Raw genomic sequence first — 22,654 nt, 5'->3', positions numbered from 1 at the left:
CAGGCTATCTCGGCCTTTCGTTAATTTTGCAGTTCTTCATTAATTGTAAAATGTTTTGTAAATTCTTGAATTTTCATAACTGTATCATTAATGCACTGCCGGAAAAAGTAATCGTCAAAACCACGTGGGGGAAGAAAAACAGGATTTTAAACACGTGTACAATAACTGATATTCACCCTAAAGTATGCGTATGTAACTTGCGTATTGTACAGCTTAAACTTTTTTACACCAGTTCATGATACATTTTTGAATCACTAAATTTTATTTGATTGTAGAATCCGAACCAATTAATGGAACTACATGAATAACATATTATGCAGACTTTAAAAAGCATATAACTCGTTAATTCTTAGTGTCATTCATTCATTATATGAATAACATATTAATGCAGACTTTAAAAAGCATATAACTCGGTAATTCTTAGCGTCATTCATTCATTATATGAATAACATATTAATGCAGATTTCAAAAAGCATATAACTCCGTAATTTTTAGCGTCATTGATTCTTACTCCAATGTTTTAAAAATTTAAATTTTTTTTTTTTTTTTAATNTTTTTTTTTTTTTTTTTTTTTTTAAGAAGGTGTTAACATGGTGTTACTACATCAGTGACACCCAGTTTTAAAATTTCTAAAAAATTCTTAACCAATTAATATTACCAAAAAGAATTAGAGCAAGGGCAAAGGATACCATGACTTATTTTCAAAAAAAAAAAAATGGAATTAACTGCTTCTTTTTTTTACTAAGTTATATGCTTTTTAAAAGTCTTCAAATATGACACTCCGAAATATTAAGATTCCCCAAATGTCACGTCACATCAATAATTACAAAATTTCATTTTAAGAACCCAGAACCCTCATTTGTCGCGAGGATTTTTATCAATGAAGGCAAAATGAAAAAAAAAAAAAGTCCTGAAGAGATCTTAAATATATGCCGCCCAATTGCCTTCAGACATTGAACTAATGAGGTTACAAGGAGTTTCGAAACTCTTAAGTATGCGTCATAAAAGTACAAATAACATTACTTACAGTTTCTCACTAAGTTTTCACTATTTATTCTTACATATTTCAGCCTCTGCCTACTACAGATATTGCATATCTGTAGTAGGATATTGCAGGGATATTGTAGGATATTTAGTAGGATATTGCATATCTGTAGTGTACTACAGATATTGCTAATTACAGATTTTCTGTCTTTTCTACGGAAATACGAAAAGGAATTAAAAGCATACCACCAAGTTAAATTTTTCTAGCTTGTTATTTCAAACTAGCAGCGGTTTAACCTGGGACCCTGCGGCAGAATTTTTTCGGGCTTTCAGCGACAGAACTCTCTGGCATTAATATAACTTTCTGCCAGATACTTTCAATAATAACAAAGATCTATGTTACTAATTTACTATGTTACTAATTTAAAGTAAGAAAAACGCTGTGTTTACGAAAAAAAAAACATATAATTATTTTTATTGAATATGTAATATTTTTTATTCTGATATTATGGGCGATATTCTCGCCTTTTATCGAGAAGAAAAACGCACTAATTATTTCCGTTATCACAATTTGTAAATCGTCATCACATTAAAAAAAAATAATTTAAAAAAAAATTAAGAAATCCGTAGTAAACAGATCGACGACGGTGTCACGCGAATCGGACTCTTCAAGAAAGGGTGACTTAAATGTATGTTTCGTATCAAGATTTCATTGTGGAAAAAAAAATTATCGGATTTTAAAAACTGTATGGAAATCAAAAGCAGTAATTGCCAAATAAAAAAAGCGATAGAATAGTTGCCATAAAAAGTAAATACTCGAATGCAGGTTTCGAATTTCCCATATCGTCTGAAATATATAGGATGATAATTAAAAACCACGTGAAAATCAACAATTGCCGAAAATACAATCGAAACTCTACATGGATTTACGATACTATCGGCGTGAATTGAATACGATAAAAAGTGATTACTTAAATGTGCAATTCAAATTTTACGTGTAAATTCTAAAATATCGTCTGCATTAATTAATTAGCATATTTGCTGTCATCTCCTCAAACCATTAAGATTAAGTCCCAGAACGTGAAGATCCGATCATTAGATCATTCATCTTTTGGGAAGAAAAAATGTTGGGAGACCAACATTTACTCTTCCGTTTGAGGAGAGGACGGCAAATATGCTAATTAATTAATGCAGACGATATTTTAAGTTACAACATCAGACACAAAAACGTATTTTATAGTTCATGTGAAATTGAATTTTAAAAAAGTCAGATATTTAAAATTCGATTTCTCAGGCACAACTTGACCGATTTAGCACCGATTTTTCCGAGCATCAGGCTTAGATCTTATTAGTGCGCTGCCACGGAAGCATTCTCATTACGTCCGTTGACGGGCTCCGTTGAGAATGTGCGCCAATCAGATTTGAAACATTTTTTGCATTTGAACTTTATTTCTTTTTTTTAACTAACGTTAAAAAGTTGTTGCCAGAAATCGCTACAAACTGCTGTTTTTTTTTTATCGCATTGCTCACTACACTACTTCTTTTAAAAAGCCCACTACACTACAAAAAAAATGGCGACTACAGTAGTTTCGCTACTTGTACTTGCGGGTCAGTTCCATCAAAAAGTCCTCCACGAAGGCAAATTTCTTTCAATTCTTGATCCAGGAGTTCTGGATTGGGTTCAAAATTACAAGGCTACTCGGTTGAACATTAGTAGTCGTAAACCCAAAAATTGGGTCTGCCGTTCAACGACGGTTATAAAATAAAATACCCAGGGCCGTTTTATCCATTAGGCACTGTAGGCAACTGCCTAGGGGCCCCGCCACGTTCAGGGGACCTGTGCTACAGAGAAAAAAATTGACACTATTTCTTAAACAGTAAAAATTTAATTCGAAATTTCAATGACGATTGTCTTGCTCCGTACATTACATCGACGCTATTTTAGTACATTTCTGAACGCATTCCAAATTAGATATTAATATTATGGTAGTTAGTTCATATATAACGCAGTAATATAATCGCAAGCAATTTTATCGCGGTAATTTTAACGCCGACTAATCAGATGACTGTACAGCAAGAGCAGATCAGTCGCATCAAGAATTCAAAACNTCAAAACCGTTTAAATTCATTGGCCATAATGGCAATTGAAAATGATGTATTGGAAAAGGTTAACTTTCAGGATGTCTTGAACGATTTTGTAACAAAAAAAGTTAGAAGAGTTAATATTTAAGCTTATTGTATGATTTTTTTTAAATGCATATATTAATTACTTATATTCTTTTCGTTTGATTCAATATTTTTATTGAATAATGTGATAATATACCTATGTAGTAAAAAACAGCGTAATTATGAATAAAGTGTTGTGTTAGCGAAAAAATATATTAGGAAGTTAGAAGACGGTAGGGGGGGGGCGAGACGAGCATTGCCTAGGGGCCGCGACATGCATAAGCCGGCCCTGAAAATACCCGTGTCCTGTTCAAAACCCATAATCGTGAACCGTAACGTACTTTCTCTTAACACCCTTGGACAGTTGAAAACAAAGTTATATCGTTAAAATTGTCCTTGATAACGACACATTGACCAAAAACTAATCATACATTTATATTCAGATATCGATAAAATAATAAAGGTTATGTTTCACAATCCTGTAGCATTGCATATTTTTACCTTGAGTTAAAAACCCCCTTTAAGTTTTAAGATATCTTTTTCTTCTTCCATTGGAGCTTAATTTATCGGGCATTGCTACCAACTTTCGGGAAAGGACTTTGGATTCGTAGTTCGCATATACACGTTGTCATACTAAATATCAATGTACTCATTGTCATTTGCTGACAAACGGTTGTATTGTTTCAGTTCCATTTTACTTCCCTTTTTTTTATTGTTCAACGTTTGTTCCGTTGTAGTTTAAGGTTCTGAAGGCCTTAACAGAAGTGAAATTCAAGTTCATTTCTCGCGTAATAGTTTTCAATTTATTTGAAAATTAACCACCTTTTCTATGATTCAAAATGAATTTTTCTAAACAAATTAGTATTTTTTATTCGATTACAGTAATGTTCGGCGCCGCATAACCTATTAGAATTGGCTCCAAATAATATAAGCCTGAAACAAACTAGCGTAAAATAATTTACTACGGGAAAAAATTTTATCATAAAAAATCGTTAAGATTTGCATTTGGCGAAGACTTTCGAAAATTGGCATTTACTCTTGATATTTGGCTTATAATTTGAAACCCTTAATGCGGGCTCTCTGTATATCTATAAATCCGTGTAATGCAATCTCCATTTTTCACCCTCTGAGTTTATTTTACACCGATGACCTTACTTCTTTGCATATGGCTTTTTCATTGAAGTTACCCGGTATTGTTGGATGAAGATGAAAACCTTAAATGGTTGGTCTAATAACAATGATGTAATGTGGTGTACCCATTTAACGCAGGGTGCGTAGCGTTTTTAAAAAGTGCTTAAACGTGCTTAATTTTTATTTACGTTTTTAAAAGCTTTTAAAGGTGCTTTTTTTATTTGTGGTTTGTTAAAAGTGCTTAATTTTCTATCTTTGAAAAATAGATTTTTTTTTTCTTTCTTTGCAGTATCGATTGTCATTCTAAATTACAAAAAAAATGCATGATTTTCACAATTTTCTCTGCAATATTTATCAGAAACTAGTTATTTTATCATGATTATGTAATGTTTTTTAATTTTATTGATTTTATGTTTATAAATTAAGAACTTTATACGATAGAGAAAAAAATTTAATTACTGCACTAAATCTATGTACCATTTTTTTTTTCTTTTGGAAAGTGATTAGAAATATTTTTAAGTACTTAAAAGGTGCTTATTTTTTGTTGAAAAATCTGGCTACGCACCCTATAATACAGTTTGTATTCGATTGTGAGTCTATCCGTGTGTAAAGTAAGCGCTCATCCAAACCTTCATCTGCTCTAACCAAACCTTCAACTGCTCTTGAATTATTTCTTTTACCAAATGTATGACCTATTACATTTGCTTAAAGAACTAACCAAATGTCATATATTTAACCAAACCTTGAAATTATTTCTTTCCTTTTTATTTCATTTTTAATTAAATAACATAAATATTCATTGACATTTATCAGTTTAACCGAGACCGTAAAATAAAGGTATAACTTATTTCGTGTTGAAAGATTGCGGATATTTTAAGTAAACAAATTTATTGGATTATTTATTGTTTAAAAAAAGGGGGCAGATATTTAATTGTCAAGTGTGTAACTGTTAGCCAATATGAGACTAATAATAAATTACTATTTAATGGGAGAAAATGTTGCAAAAGATAATTGTTTCAACTTTGATTTGTACTTGCAATAAAAACACATTTCGAACAACAACAAAAAACTTTTAAAAAAATGTAACCTTTAAAGTTACATTTAAGGAATTATTGGCAATTTTCACTTATATGCTTCGAATTACGAAATGTTATAGATGCATGATATTTTTCTTAATTTTTTATACCTTATGTTAATGACTTTTTTTTTTCTCACTATGCTACTGTAGTTAACAGAAAAATAGTGTTACTTACTTGTTCAATTTATTTTTGCTTTTTTATTTACTGAGTTTTATTTACTGAACTATTTACTGAGTTTTGAAATATAATGCATACATTGAACTATTTACGAAGCCTTTGCAGTCTTTTGACTACTCTTCATGGTTGCTTTTATGAATTTACTGAGTTATGAAGTTTTTTCAGTATTTTTCCTAAGCATTTTTAAGGGCGATGCCCTTTGATCCCTATAAATGCTTCTCTATGATACTCATTGTCTTTTTATAAAAATAAGCCACCATCCGTTAAAAAACACCACCTTTTTATTTTATTCAGGAAAATAGTTATTTATAATTTATTTAATTTTTAATCTTATTCCTTCATTTTATTAAGATATTTCTTAAGTTGTCTTAAAATTCCCCTGATTACCTTTTATTTAAAAAAAAACCTTTAAATGTCTATTTTCTCATAATTTCCAACTTTACGAAAAGCTTCAAAATTGCTAATCAATTAATCTTATTAGTTTACTTTTTTTTTTCTTCCTTTTTTTTTGGAGAAAATGTATACTCAGAGATTGTCTTTTAACTTACCTTTAATCATTTCTCAAATTTTTTTGCTATTTTGATAATGACACATGATATAAAATAGTATTCGAGGGTGATTTTAAAAATTGAGGATCAAATTCAGTTATTACACAATCTTACACATTTTATAAATTTTAACTGGCATAAGTGAGTGTCCTTTCAAAACTCAAGAGTGTCCTTTTCTGTGAGGAAGCACCCTGCTCTATATTTTTATTCCTAGGGAGAAGAACTCTGGTTTCTTGAACCATGCATTTAATTTGAACTCTTTATTTTGTGAACTAATTGCATGGTTATCTTCTTAACCATCCCCCCTATTCAATCTTTTAAAGTTCATACTTCGAGACCACTTATTTTAATCGCTATAACCGTGATGAAAAAAGAAGTACCGTTGTCACGGTCGGTTACTATTTCGTGCGTGCTATTCTCTGCATGCCGGAAGATATTAAGTCTATTAAAATGACATAAAGTAAGTCGCGTAATGTTGGCCTTATTATTTAAATATGTCTTCCACGAAATGATATTTATTCAAATTAATAAGAATTTGAATTCAAAGGCCAATTACTACGGAGCTTAAATTCGAATCGCGAACGTTTAAAAAATGCCTTCGAGTTCATTATTCTCTTTCATCTTTTTATTTTATTTATGTGTTCGGTAGGTTTGAAGAGGGTACATCGGGGGGGGGGGGGGGAAAGAAAAGAATATCTGATTTTAGTGGATAATTGAATAATGTTAATTTTCTTCAATGATCACCAAACTTCATGATTAAAAATTTTTTAAGCAACAACTAATTTTGTAAACAAGGAATATCTGGGGGCTATGTATGCCTCATCCCGTGTTTCACCCTGGATTGTTTCGTCAGTGATTTGTTCTCACTTCTCCTCATTCAGGGAGAAACATCATTCATTGCAGCTTGGATATTCATTCTCTAATTTAGATGGTTAAATTAAATTAATTTGCTCTTTTTAAAATCCGGTAATTCTATTTCAAAAAGAGCTGTGTGTGAGTATATATTTATCGACAATGTCAACCTTCATCTATGAAAATGTACTCCAACATAGAATCGAGTTAACATGTCTTATATACTAGTGAATTGGAATTATATTTTTGTAGTGGTAGACACACTACAGAACTCCCCACCAGAATTATATCTGTGATAGAATTCGATGAATGGATATCATTAGTTGAATCATTGCTGTTTTGTGAGAAGCCGGGAGAGCTGTATTGAGTTTACGGTCGTGGTTGCGCCTGTGTTGCCATTAGCAGTCGAGTGCATGCAGGCCGACGTTGTGTGTGATTGAGACTGAGTAACAACAGCGCGAGGAGGTGGATAATATCGCAGTCACAAGTAGCAAGTTAACTGTTCAATGTGGACAATCCATCGAAGTAGGCGTGTTCACATCGCGTCCGGGTCACCAATGTGGGGATATATTTACCGACAATGTCAACCTTCATCTATAAAAAGGTACCCCGACGTAGAATCGAGTTAACATGTCTTATATACTAGTGAATTGGAATTGTATTTTTGTTGTGTTAGACACACTACACTGTGATTTGTAATTCAAAAATCGCATTATATTTTTGAGGCTGATCACTGCTTTCATTATCACTTCATATTAAGTAGAATTTATTCACGTTTTAATTCAAATGGTCTCCGACAATAAGTTGTATATAGTAAAACTTTTTCGTTTCAACTTCAACAAAAATTTTAACTAAGTCATTTTACCTGTGTCTATTCCTTTTTTTTTTCCTACTAAAATTAGCTTTAAAGTCTCTATAAAATCTTAACGACTACCATTTCTTCGAAACCGAAACAAAGAAAAATTAATCACGCATGTCTACTACTGGTGGTATATATTGACATTTCTCTGACCTAGTCTTGGCGAGGTCTTAACCTTCGTGTCCAATACACGGATTGTAATTCCAACACAAGTTCCTTTCTATGTAAAGAATAAACAAGCTGTGTCAACTCACAATTAACTTCGCATAAAATCCTTGCTCTCCCCATAGGTTTGTCTGCATGCAATGGGATTAAATAATGGTATCTGTTATTTGAACGGTTACATTTTTGGAACAGTTCTTTTAAAATAACGTGTTATCCGTAAGTGTGCTTTTCCATGTTCTCTTGCAGAAGTTGCTAAATAAATTAAAAATTCACTATTTAAACGACGTTTCAGAGTTATCGTTTTAATCAATATTAATATAATCCTGCCATAAAGAATTGTTAGGGCTTGAGGACGAACAAATGGGCTTAAATATATCATACATGGTGCGTAGAGTTTTGAAAAAGTGCTTAAAGGTGCTTATTTTCGATTTTTATTTGAAAGCCCTTAAAGGTACTTTTTTTCATTGGGTGTTTTTAAAACGTGCTTAATTTTCCCTTTCGAAAAATGAGATTTTTTTTCTTCTTTACCATGTCGATTTTCGCCACGTATTATGCAAAAGCGTGCTTTTCACACTGTTCTATTCAACGTTTTCACAATTCATTTCGGCGTATTGTCGGTTCATAGCGTATGAAAGCGCCAATCATTTTACATGTTTGATGAAATACTTGCGAGTCCGCATATGAGTTTAATGAGCATTTTGTTAATGTATATAGTACTTAAAAATATTTTTTGAGTGCTTAAAAAGTACTTAAAAGGTGCTTATTTTTTGTTGAGAGATTTGGCTATGCACCCTGTTTAAAAATGGGGATACTTTTTTCACACAAGTGCTTTATAATATATGATAAATCAAAATATTTGATGTTTTGTGTTTATCAATAGTCTATTTGCAAAAACCTAATACTTACAAGCTTGTTTAAAAAAGTTTGGAAAGAAAATTAAAAAATGTTTTATAACCTTCGAAAAGTATCATTTTTGTTTTCATTACTCCAATTCTTTTGAAAGGCTTGGATATTTTTCTTAATCATAGCTTCTTAATTTAATGATCTTGATTTAAATCGGTAATTTTTTTATGAAAGAAATCGTGTGATTTAAATATCTTGTGTATTAACCAAATTTTTTTTCTTTTAGGATTCTTAATTTAAAAAATTTCCAAAAAAAATCATAACAAAAAATAAATAAATGAAAAGAAGTTCAAAATAAGATTTCCAAATTGTTCAAAGGGCATGATTCTGTTATTCTAGAACGACAATTAATGTGCAACTTCAGCTCATTTTCAATATTAACTTTATAATAATTCAACAGCTAAAAACACTCATTAATTTTATGACAATTATTTTTTTTTTCGAAATCGAAGCAACAAGTTACTAGTGACTGTTCTTTTTCGGTATATCAGGTTTAAAAACAGTGATTTTTTTTTTCCACGACGGATATTTGTTAGAAGTGAGTTTCAACGTTTGTTGATATCGATAGCGATTATTACTGATAAAATCGTTATCAATGGTGACCGATGAAAGCTATTGTCTTTTATGTTTAATCAAGTACTTGAGTGAGTTTGAAGCAGTCAGCTGTGATTTCTTCCTCCCCCCCTTTTTTTTATTTCTTGACTACCGACATCATTACTGGGTTACTGACATTCCAAAAACATTCACTTCTTTTTACTGTCTTTATTATATTTTATAACTTTATTTTATTTATTGTCTTTATTTTATTTTATAAGCCACTGTGCATGATTTTATATATGTATATATTTTTTTTAATTTTATAACCGTCTTTGATCAGCCGACCAAATTTTGAGTTTACAACTACTAATTTACAACTCATTAGCCTTGCAAATTTGAACCCAATATAGAAGACAAGAAATTTGCCTTCGTGGAGGAATTTTTGGCGGAACTAACCCGCATTTGCCTGACATGGTGAAAACCTCCCACGGTTAGCCTAACTTCAAGGGGTCTCAAACCACGTCGTTCGACAGACGAAATCCATTGATTTCGTCTACCACTAAGGATATTTTACGTCAGCACTGTGGTCGGTGCAAGCCGGGCGCTGAATTCTGGGGGGGGGGGAGAAAGGCGGTTCAAGGCAAACTAAGTTTCCCCAAACTTCCTACCAGTGGATAGCTCCATTTATCAAAAAAAGTTATCTTTCTTGTTCACGCAAGTCGTTTCTATCTTATTTAAAACTAGTACGTCTCTAGGTTATTTCTGTTACCAAGCCACAAATTAGACAAATAGGAAAAACAGTACACTTACAGGGGTCTGTTTAGAAGAAATTTGGATCCGTTATAGGACCCTTCACAAAATATCTTTTCATAAAAACGGACCATTCACTAAATAATTTATCTTTTCATCGGACCCTTCACAGTTTTGTTTATCTTCATTATTGTTTTGTTTATCGAATAATAACTCCTTCCCGGGGGGGGGGGGGNCCCTTCCCCCGGGGAGAAAGGCGGTTCAAGGCAAACTAAGTTTCCCCAAATTTAAATTCCAAACGTAGTATTCTAAGAAAATATTTCTACTTTTACAAACATCGTGTGTGCATTCTTAGTAATATTAAATCATAATTTATTATTATTATTTTTTTTTTTTGGTAAATAAATAATTTATCAATTTATATTTTTTCATAAAATTAATTAATAGAATATTATGTAAATAAAAATTAATTTCTGGCAATTTTTTAAATAAAATATTATTAATTTAAAATTTGTTTAAGTTTACTTAATGCGTGACGCATTTAAAGTGATACATTACTAAGTTGTGTTATTTAAAATTTGTCAATTGAAATTATTAAAATGTGAGTGATTTTGTTTCCATTATTCGTTCGAAATGAATATTCTGTGTTGAGCAGAATCTTGTATCTATTTGCAATTTAAGAACTTCTTAAAAAGGTTTTTAGCAATTTTTGCAATAACAGGACCTTATTTGCACAAATTCACGAAATCAGGAATTATCAATAGTTTTTTCACAATTTTACAAAAACAGGACCATCCACAAAATGTCTGGACAAGATTTTAAGGTTATATCTTATAATGAACAAAAAGGAATTGCTTAATAATCGAATAAGTTTTCATATCAAATTATGTTCATCTCAGGCCGAATTGGAATGATTCAATAAAATCTTGTTTGTTAATCTGCGTTAATTTTCGTGAATTAACTTTTCACTGATCACTACAAAAAAAAAAATGAATAAATAAAAAAAGTTTCACTTTTTTATTTAATTTTTTTTGTAAATATTAATGTTACAAATTAATCTCTAAAAATTAATGGAAACAAAACGCCGAATGAATTACTAGTCGAATTTGAAGAAAAGAATTTTCTAGCAATGTACAAATTCAATGACGGCAATGTATTGTTTTATTTTAAGCTGCATTTTATCGAAGCAGATAAAATAGATAAAAATATCATTTATTGAGCTGCTGAATTATCTATTTTTTATTTTCGTAATTATCTAGATAGTGTCTATCGCTAAATGCATAGCGATAATTTGTAAAACGTGAAATAAATTATTTCAATCTTTACTTCTGTATGCTTTTGAGTTTTATTATTAAACATTAAAAATGCGCATCATTTCACCACGTATGTTTTAAGCTCAAATATTTGCTTAATATAATTGAAATTAAATCATATTTCCGTTTGCTATCGTAATTTCGTTTTATATAACTTTTTATTTTGACGCCCAATTACGATTCAAACGCTCGTACAAAGTGTTACAAGTCACTATTTAATTCGCAAATAATTTATTATTTAAAATACTCATCATTTAATGATTCTTTTTTTTTCTTCTAATAACATGCACAGACGTTTGCGTAAGCTAATTCTGTAAATTTACTTGTGTTTTGTATAGCTTCAATTTTGATTCCAGGTAACAATGATTATCAAATTACGACTCAAATGTGTAAACAAAGCGTTTCGAATCACTAATAAATTATTAAGTAGATCATGTATTCTTAAATATATAATTATTTTCAAACAATCAATTTCAAATTTAACATCTGTTGTATGCTTTTGGTTTCACTACACAGATCAATCCACACATAATTTAATAATGCATATTTTTAAATATCAAGCTGGTCGTAAGTTAATTCTATACTCGTCAGTGCGTTTTGCATTGTTTTAATTTTGATGTCAAATAATGATTGCTAAATAGATATTCGAAAGCGTGAACAAGGCGTTACGAATCACCGTTGAATACCTAAATTATCTATTCTTTAGTATTTTCATTTTACAAAAGAGTTCTTTTTTCTCATTACATCTGATTATATGCTATGTTGTGGCCTTGGACCCCCCCCCCCTTTATTTTTTTCTGACATTTTTTATTGAAATAGGCGGAAACAATTATCCGCCTGTTGTCAATCGTCTGCATTGTCTATTAGGAAGAAATTAGTGATCGTAGGAGACATTGGTATTACACAACCTCGATTTTGCGACCTCGGTTGTTATATCTCTAATGTGATCAAGAACTTTTAAGTTTTATTTAAATTTTGTTGCAATGTGAATAAAAATATTTATTGAAAATATGGATTTTTGCTCTGTTTTAATATGACTTATCCCTCCTTTCGATCAACGAAATCGTAGTTTATTTTTTATTTTATTACTTTATTTATCGTAGGTTATCAATCGTAGTTTATTTATTAGTTTATTTTTTATTTTGAAACCCAAAAGATATTTACAAGGGTGCATTAGCGTTTTTGAAATGTGCTTAAAGGTGCTTATCTTCGATTTTTGTTTTTTAAAAGCCCTTGAAGGTGCTTTTTTCATTGGGTGTTTTTGAAAAGTGCTTAATTTTCCCTTTTTCAAAATGAGATTTTCCCTTTACTATGCTGATTTTCGCTTCGAATTATGCGAAAAGACACAGTTCGCGATGTTCTATTCAACATTTTCATAATTAATTCAACCCCAATCTATTTCGGCGTATTGTCCGTAACGTATGAAAACGCCATTATTTTTACATGATTCAAAATTTCATGATTTTTGACAATTGTCAAAAGCAATGCCAAAAGGTTTTTATTTTTATTTTTAGTATGACGTATTAAATCGTTTTCTATTTGTTAATGTTGAGTTTTGTATAAAATGAGTCAAAAGGCACTTTTTGGCTTATATCGGACTTTTTGGGTTAGAAATCATTCTATTTCTTTAAAAAGTTTGAAAACTGTTTCTAACATCTTTTAAACCAAAGAAATTGTTTGATTTTTCGCGATTATATGCGAAATATCTATAACCGATTATTTGCTGAGCAAAACACAAATTAGAAAACGATTTCCGAAACTGAACTTTTAAAAACTATCACATTTACAATTAAAAGTTGATAGTCGTGCGAAAAAGAAAATCATTTATATTTTAGAAACCTGAGGAAGGTATTAAAAATATAAAAACAATTTTTTTTATTCTCACGAATGTGTTTAAACGTTCTTCAACATTCATCTTAATTTAATTTTCAATAAGGCTGACTATAAAATTATACACGAGCTTAATTTCTCCACGTGTTCCTGGCAGGGAAACGACTTAAAACAAAAAGGTTCTATTCAATTTCTCCCACGTTTTCTACAGAAAGCCTCTTTCTAGAATCCTCAATGAATTAGGAAGAGAAAAAGAAAAAAAATTCCGAAAGTCCATGACCCGTGGTGTTCCTTCCTCAAGATCTGCATCTTGCCGGCACATTCCCAAAAAACAGGTGTTGTTTCCCCGTGGAAAGCAGGTGAAGGCCATTCGCCGGTTGCTTCTCTTGATGAGATGTCACCAAAACGGTAAGAAATCTTGCACAAGAAGATTGCGTCGTCCCTTTTCCTGCTGCAGAAATCAATGACGCAACTACGAGAGAGAGAAAAATAAATAAATCCATTAATTATTTAGGATACCGTTCCCCTTTAAGCTCTCTTTATAGGTAATTTATAGTCGCCTAATAAGATTATGGTTTCGCCATAATTGATGTTTACTGCCAATTGATTGTTTGCTGCGTTGGGCTTAAGCGCTTGTGAAACTTACGTTCGTGCTACTTTATTTGTAATTGCTACCTTATAAATTATAGGTTATTGAAGTTTGCGATGAAATTCTGGTTAACTTGTAAATGTGTTGATAAAATGATTTTTTTTAAAAAAAACAAGAACTTTTCTAATGGTGACTTTAGAGCTTCACACTGAACTTTATGTCACATTAAAAAAGTTCTTTAAGCAATCTAACTAATAGTCTCACACTTATGTTAGTACACAGACCTCTTAGGCTTCTGTGTGCGTCCACATTTTGAGAACAGCCTTCAAAACTCATTCCTCCAGAGCGGAGATAGTATTTGATTTTTTGTTAAGTGATTTTTAATATTTCTTGTTAACACTAGAAAGACTGAAACTTAGTATATACCTATATTGCCCAAAAGCAGTCCAAATGATTGGATTATGAAAGAATAACTAATGTGTAAAGAAATTTGCTTAAAATTAATTTTTTGTATTATTTACAGTTATATAACAAGTTATTAGTAAATATTAACAACAAAAAAAGCTGTATGTTGTATAAAAAGTCACAAAATTCTAAGAAATTGTGTCATTGTATACATCATTGTTTTTCTAATTGAAATTAAAAAGTAGTCAAAATGACTTCCTTGAGCAATCTAGTGTTAAAAACTATTTCTTGTAAACATGAATTACAACTTCTTGATAACTAACTCTTCATATTTAACCAAGCCAATTTTTTTTTTTATTCAAAATCATTCAGAGCATTGGTGAAAATTAAGTTCTCCCGTTAAGTTTGTCTACTTAAAGAAGCTTAGTAGTGGCTACATTTCGAAAGTAGTTTGTAGTTAACTACATTTGTAACTACCAGTAGTTGTAGTTAACTTCAAAGAAAATGTAGTTTTTTCGACCACTGGAGTTAGCCCAATAATTCAACTAGATTAAGAAAACTAAAGACCCTTAGGAACCAGCCCTTTCGAATTTCTGGGTCTTTTATCGTTAAAGGTAGCAGCTCCGTATTTAAAATAGAGCAAATTTCTACTTTAAAACTCTTTCTCTTTTATTTATTTATTTTGTGCACTGTACTTATATGTGTATATTTTTGTGTTGCAGGAGAATAAACAGAATGGTACTACTTCACCTCATCCAGCAGCTAATGGTGTGACAGTGGTAGAGAAGGCAGCTATAGTGGATGAGCATGAAGTCGAAGAAGAGAGTCCAAAAATCATTGTTAATAAAACTCCAGAGAGTCCGATTATTCAGAAAACCAAAGAAGAGGTATGTTAACTCTGTCACTCCTCAAGACCCTGCCGGTTACGAAAATAAGTCAATTCCCGGGCTCGAATCGTCTGCCTCCAAATGAGGTTCGAATCTAAGCGGTGGCTGGTTCATTCTGTTCCCGACTCCCACCGACCACAATGCTGACGTAATATATCCTCAATGGTACACTGATTCTGGGTTATAATCCCTTCGCCTCTGAGCTAACCGTGGGAGGTTCTCGTGGTTTTTCTCGCCAATGCAAATCTGGGTCAATTCCATCAAAAAGTCCTCTTTGAAGGTTAGTTCGACCCCATGATTGATCCAGGAGTTCCCTTGTCTGTTGGGTTGAGTTCAAAAATAAAAGGTACGGAGTTGAGCGTTGATAGACCTAAACTCAGGGCTGGATGAGCTGTTCAACGCCGGGTATAAAATGAAATAAAATTGGAGTATGGGGTTGGTCGTTTTGCATTAGTTTAGATAGAGAGAATCTCGCTATTTCGTCAATTCTGCCTAATTTCAAGTGTTTCCGTCGGGAGAAATTCTCGTGATGGCTGGTCAGTATATATTATGAGGATTGAGAGTTGCAGTTAAGCGAGCCATACTTAGCATGCAATTATAAATCTTGTTTAATTTAATCTTCCTAGTTTTACTTGGTGCGTAGCTTCTCTTAAAGGTGCTTATTTTCGATTTTTGTTTTTTAAAAGCCCATAAAGCTGCTTTTTTCATGGGGTGTTTTTAAAAAGTGCTTAATTTTTCCTTTTTCGAAAATGAAATTTTTTTCCTTACCATGTCGGATTTTCGCCACCCATTTTGCAAAGCGTGCTTTTCACATTGTTCTATCCAACATTTTCCCAATTCATTCAAGCACAATCCATTTCGGCGAACCGTCGGTCCATAGCGTATGAAAGCGCCAATCATTTTACATGTTTGATGACATACTTGCGAGTCTGCATGTGCATCTACTGAGCTAGTTGCAACTCTGCTGCATTTCGCAAGATATCCTCCATTTCAGCCTTCATTTTTCACCTGCTGATATCGAACCGAAAAATATCTTGATCTTTTTATGGTGGCTAATCAGGGGTCTGTTTAGAAGAAATTTGGGTCCGTTAACAGACCCTTCACAAAATATCTTTTCATGAAAACGGAACCATAACAAAATATTTTAACTTAAAAATGGACCCTTCTCAAAGTAATTTATCATTTTCGGACCCTTTATAAATTTGTTTATCTTCATTATTGTTTTGTTAATCGAATAAACCCATTCCTGGGGGGGGGGGAGAAAGATGGTTCCAGACAACTAAATTTCCCTAAGTTTAAACTCCAAATGTAGTATTCTAAGAAAATATTTCTACTTTTACAAACACCGTGTGCACATTCTTATTAATATTAAATCATAATTTTTTTTTGTAAATAAATAATTGATCAATTTATATTTATATTTTTCATTTATCTTCCATCATATTATTATATTACAATTTATATTTATTCATAAAACTAATTAATTGAATATTATGTAAATAAAAATTAAAATATTATAAATTTAAGAATTGTTTAAATTTACTCAATGCGTAACACGTTAAAAGTGATACATTACTAACTTGTGTTATTTGAAATTATTAAAAATGTGAGTAATTTTATAAATATTCTGTGTTGAGCAGTATAGGGTAAATACCAAATATTTGTGTGTTGCATCTCTAATTTAGTAGCAGCAATTGTTGAGCAGAACCTTGTATCTATTTACAATTTAAAAACTTCTTGAAAAGGTTTTTAGCAATTTTTGCAATAACAGAACCCTATTTACACAAATTCACAAAAGCAGGACCCTGGTTGAAAGAATGTGACTTAACGCTTATTTTATATTCACAAATTGTGAGTAGTTTTTCCACAATTTTTCCAAAAACAGGACCTTTCACAAAATGTCTGGACAGACCCCTGCTAATATAATCAAGAAAAGAGTTCTTTGTCAAAAACTAGTCATTTTATCTTGATCTTGTAAAGTCTTTGAAAATTATTTTGCATTTTTTAAATGTATATAGTGCTGAAAAATATTTTTTGTTGAAAGATTTGGTTACGCATCCTATTTTAGATTATAAAAATCCGAATTTTTGACTTGAACCGGTCAAATTATGTTTGAGAAATAGATGTAAATATATGACTTCTTTGTGAGAATCCAAAAAGCGAAAGTGTCCATTACAATTTAATGTATTTTATTACGTTTTTTTTTCTTCTTTTTTTTTGGATCTTTATTGTGAAATAAACTGTTCAATATAAAACACACTATTGAATATTGTTATTCGATATTTAGGTTCACAATTCTCGAAGTTCCACGCCAATGGACAGCAATGCTTCCATACCAGATTCCCCCCACTCTACCAAGAGTTCTCGCAGCACCAACAGTGTTGGAGGTAACAGCAATCAGAATGGCCCATTAGGTCAATTAGAGGATGGAGTCTTGAACCTCAACATGAGTGCATCAGAGATGCGCCAAATGCTCGCCAACCGGAGGAAAAAGGACCCCAAAAAAGAGCCTATGGATATCAGACAAAAATATGAGATTATACAACAAATGTAAAAACTTTGGGATTAATTTTTTTTTTTAAATATTGCATTTTGCTTTGCACTATGCAGTTTAGGAAATGATTGTTTTAGAATGTTGATTGCAAGAGGGTGCAGTGCAAAATGCATCTTAATCCAGATATCTAAGTTTAAACTTTTGCTTTCATTTTTTTAAATTATTGTTATTAGCATTCTGGTATTGTCATATAAAATCGAATGTATCTTTTGCTCATGTGGTACGATTATCAAATTGTTTGGTTCGTTGAAAATATAACTTTTTATTATTAAATAATGAAATTTTTAATAAATTATTTAATTTACTTTTTTATGTTAGTTTCAAGCTCATTATGAGCCTTATAATTAATTTCAATCTTTATTTTTACTTCTTTTCAATCCTTATCTTGTAAAAAGTGTTTCAAGCTCATGTGATGCTGGTATCATTAAAAATCCTTAAATAGACCGTATTAGAGTTTTCAATCTTTATTTATTTTAATCTTTAGAGTGAAAAATTAGTTTTAACTAATTAAACTAATTAATTTAAAACTAATTAAACTAATTATTACCATTAAAAATCATTAAATCAAATATTTTATCTATCTTCCTATTCAAACTCATATGAAGCTGTTATTAAAAAAAATTATAAATGTTGAATTTTTAAGTACTTTTTTAGTAAGCTCTTATTGATGAATAATTTCATACAAAATTTTTAATGGCCTTAAAAAAATTGCATTCATAAAGTAAATCTTACATGATTAAATTTTATCTCTATAATTAATCTTAACATTTTAAAATGATTGTTCAACTGTTTTCGATTTTGAAAAATGAATGTTATTCATAAAACGTCATATAAATCCTGATCCTAAATTCAAATATTTTTTTTAAAAAAAATGAAATTCACTGCTCACTATTTAATTGTTCTTTACAGATTTTCATTTCCAACATGTTTTCCTATTTTCTTACTGGTTGATTTAATTAAAACGCAGTTAATATCAGTCATAAATAAAAATTATTAGAAATGATATTTATGAAAGCAAAACTTCAAATTTAGTTTCTCTGTTTTTGTATATCATATTAAATTTTTTATTTGTTAAAACTTACCTATGCCAACAAATTAGTTTAAAGAAGCGTAGCTTTAATTTTAAAGCTTTTCACTTGTAAATATATATTGTGTTATTCTTTGCTACACTTCAAGATAGCGTTAACAATTAAAGAATTTATAATCGGCGTGTTCTGTTACGCCAAAGTCGCCAATCGATTTAGCCTTAGAAATGTTAACAACCGTTAAACTGCCCATTTTTTCGAACAAATCAGTTCACAGTTTCCGTGCTGCATAACGATTCTTTATTTAATTATATTTCTATTATAAATTTTTTTAAATATTTCTGCCAGAAAAACTATACTGTAACAGAAGATATTAAAATTTTAACAAATTCTTGATTCATCAATCTGCTTAAAAATCTCACCAGATTCTAATTTCACAATTGAATTTAAATGAATTTTCTCTCCAATAAAATTGTTGCAATAAAATTTTCTGTCGAATCGACACTAGAAAATATTTTCGATTAAAAATAGCACTGCTCAAATTACGTAATATATTGCGTATTATTACATAATATATTACGTAAGAAATGTAATAAAATCAAATATATTACATTGCTTGAGAGAGGGGGGGTTGGAATTCGCTTAATTTTGTTCACAAGGGGGGGGGGCAGGAACTATGATAGTGTTTTGATTTCTGATTTGTATATTTTCGCTGTAAAAAGTGGTGGAACCAAAGCTATCAAAAAAATTCTCATGAAATATTGGCAGGACTCCAAATAAATATATATTTTTAAAGCATTTTACATAACACTAACATAGCTGCCAACGCTACTGGATTTTGCCAGTTTCTCCTGGTTTTTGAAAATTTCCTAAAAGTAAGTTTCTTATAAATTTAAAAAAAAAAAAAACGAATTTAAATAGAATTTTTGCGCAGATTATTGCTTGCTTAAATATTTAAATATGTGATACTAATACATAATGAAGCGAGTCTCATTTGTAAAAATCAGTTTTAAAAAAAAAATTTAAGTCTGTTTTTATGCAGAACTGCCTTTTTAATTTAATTTTAAAAAAATCTTTTAATTATCTTTGATGAGTTAAATGCCTATTACTATTCGAATTTATTAGTAAACATAATGCATTACATTTCATGTTCGTTTAATGTTAATTATAACTGGATAATATTGCAGTTTTTCTGTTTTGATGAATTTAAAATTTCCTATGTCTAAAACATTTATGCACTAATTTTTTTTCCTTCCGGAAACTGTTCAAAGAAGCTAGGCAAAAAAAAAAAAAGGGAAATCTAAACTCTCTTAAGGTTAAAACCGATTGTATGATCTATTTAAATACGGCAACGGATTAAACCGCTTAAACAATATGGAGCGCACTCCTTAGGCTCCTATGTTGGAAAAAAAAGAAAATTGCTAAATTATGTTTGTATAATTTTATGAAAACAGTTGGTGATGGTGAGTTTGAATTACCAGTTATTTTATTAAAGTTTTTCCATATTTTAAATAAAAATTAGGTTGTTGAAATCAATTGGCGAAATTAAAACTTTTTTTGTTTTTAGAACTTTATTAATCTAGTGGTACGTATGTTGTATGTATATGTTATTCAGTGTATGCTTTAATGTTATTCTTTGAAAATGTAGGTGTTCCCCTGCTACCATTAGGGAAATGGGAACGCTATTTTGTTTAAATTTATTGCCTTTTTTTATTATTATTATATAGTAAGGCTGAATGACGTCGGTATGTCCGGTATTTTATTTTTTAAAAATGTATACTTTTTGTTGCTGNCAGTTTTTCTGTTTTAATGAATTTAAAATTTCCTATGTCTTAAAACATTTATGCACTAATTTTTTTTTCTTCCGGAAACTGTTCAAAGAAGCTAGGCAAAAAAAAGGAAAATCTAAACTCTCTTAAGGTTAAAGCCGATTGAATGATCGTTTTCATCTCTTTAAATATGGCAACGGATTAAACCGCCTAAACAATATGGAGCGCACTCCTTAGGCTCCTATGTTGGAAATAAAGAAAAATGCTAAATTATGTTTGTATAATTTTATGAAAACAGTTGGTGATGGTGAGTTTGAATTACCAGTTATTTTATTAAAGTTTTTCCATATTTTAAATGAAAATTAGGTTGTTGAAATCAATTGGCGAAATTAAAACTTTTTTTGTTTTTAGAACTTTATTAATCTAGTGGTACGTATGTTGTATGTATATGTTATTCAGTGTATGCTTTAATGTTATTCTTTGAAAATGTAGGTGTTCCCCTGCTACCATTAGGGAAATGGGAACGCTATTTTGTTTAAATTTATTGCCTTTTTTTTATTATTATTATATAGTAAGGCTGAATGACGTCGGTATGTCCGGTATTTTATTTTTTAAAAATGTATACTTTTTGTTGCTGATCATATATTCTATGAATATATATGCAAACTTTGTAAACTCACAGGGTCACAAAAACAAAGTTTGTTAAGTGAATTGTTTTATTTTTCATATTCTTTTTTTTTTTTAAGTATAAATTTACTAAAGATAATTTTTAATTTCACCAGTGTTTTTTATTATTACTACTATTTCTTTTAGAGTTAATTTCAGTATATACACTCAAAAAAAAAAATTTTTTTTTATTGCAGTATGTGTTTGTTTGAATTTGATTTATTGTAGCCAAAATTTTTCTATGCTTGGCCTGTTAATTTACTGAGTAACAAATTAATTGAATGGGTATTTCATTATTATTACAAATTTATATTAATATTTTGGGATTTATTGTAAATTTTTGTCGTGTAAAGGTTTCTTTATATATTTTTTTTGCATATTCCTTTTAAATTAAATATAATTTTATTTTATTTTTAGTTAATTATTTGGTCAAAATTACTTTTTAACACCTTTATTATGAATTTAGGCTATTTTGTTAAAACTTTATATTTTTATTTTCTGTGCGAATTAATAAAAAAAATGTATATTTTTAATAACGATAGACTTTTACTTCTAAATTGAAACTGAGAATAAATTAGAAGTAAGCTAGAATTATTTGAAATAATCATTCATTGCAGAATTGCCCTTTGTGTGGCCTTAAAAATGCAATATTTTGTTACCGAATTTTTTTAATTAGATTTTCAATATTTTCTGCTCATAAACCAATAAATTTTTATAGAATAAAATGTTATAACACAATATTTTGAGAATCATATATATATGCTGTCATTGGTATTTTGAAATCGTCACATATCATTGTAACAAAGTGCCTTATATTTTGATAGTGATGAAAGCTATTATATTTTAAGTGTGTTTTTTAAGAAAAATCACAATTTTTCTAATTTGGTGATGAAATAAGTTGACACATGAAATTGTTCCAGCAATATTTTATAATGTTAGGGTCCAAATATATTTTTTAATGTCTTGTCTCTTGTTGGAAAAGTTGTGCTGGTAGCCATTTCGGCTATTTTGTTTTGAATGTGTGAAATAAAGTTATGTTCTTGAAATATTTTTACTCTTTAAGTTGTTGTTTTTTTATATGGCCTCTTGTTATTGAACTATCTTTTGTTATCTGATAAGGTGAACTAAAAAGAAGATAAATATTTTAGTTTCGGAACCCTGCTTTTAATAAAAGTAAAAACTGCATAAAAATAAATATTTAAGTGTGAAAAGCGGTTCATGTTAAGGCTGACATATTAAAATAAGTATTCTACATAGTGCGTAGCGTTTTTAAAAAGTGCTTAAAGGTGCTTATTTTCAATTTTTGTTATTTAAAAGAGCTTTTTTTCTTTGGGTGTTTTTAAAAAGTGCTTAATTTTCCCTTTTCAAAAATGAGATATTTTTTTCGTTGCCATGTCGATTTTCGCCACGTATTATGCAATAACGTCCATTTCACGTTGTTCTATTCAACGCTTTAACTATTCAT

At 30.1% G+C, this 22,654-nt stretch overlaps 1 protein-coding gene across 1 annotated transcript in view; it reads left to right on the top strand.

Moving 5' to 3' along the window:
- Positions 1 to 20,172, top strand: part of LOC107448527 (Na(+)/H(+) exchange regulatory cofactor NHE-RF1) — a 59,207-nt gene extending 39,035 nt beyond the window's left edge. The window contains exons 2-3 of the mRNA XM_016063767.3: positions 15,011 to 15,175; positions 17,463 to 20,172. Coding sequence (XP_015919253.2) covers positions 15,011 to 15,175; positions 17,463 to 17,729 — 432 coding nt within the window. The 3' untranslated portion in view covers positions 17,730 to 20,172. The remainder of the gene's footprint in view (positions 1 to 15,010; positions 15,176 to 17,462) is intronic.
- Positions 20,173 to 22,654: the final 2,482 nt, after the last annotated feature.

This window comes from Parasteatoda tepidariorum, chromosome 9, assembly GCF_043381705.1.
Source record: "Parasteatoda tepidariorum isolate YZ-2023 chromosome 9, CAS_Ptep_4.0, whole genome shotgun sequence".
In the NCBI taxonomy this organism is placed as follows: domain Eukaryota; kingdom Metazoa; phylum Arthropoda; class Arachnida; order Araneae; family Theridiidae; genus Parasteatoda; species Parasteatoda tepidariorum.
This window is presented reverse-complemented; position numbering and strand designations above follow the sequence as displayed.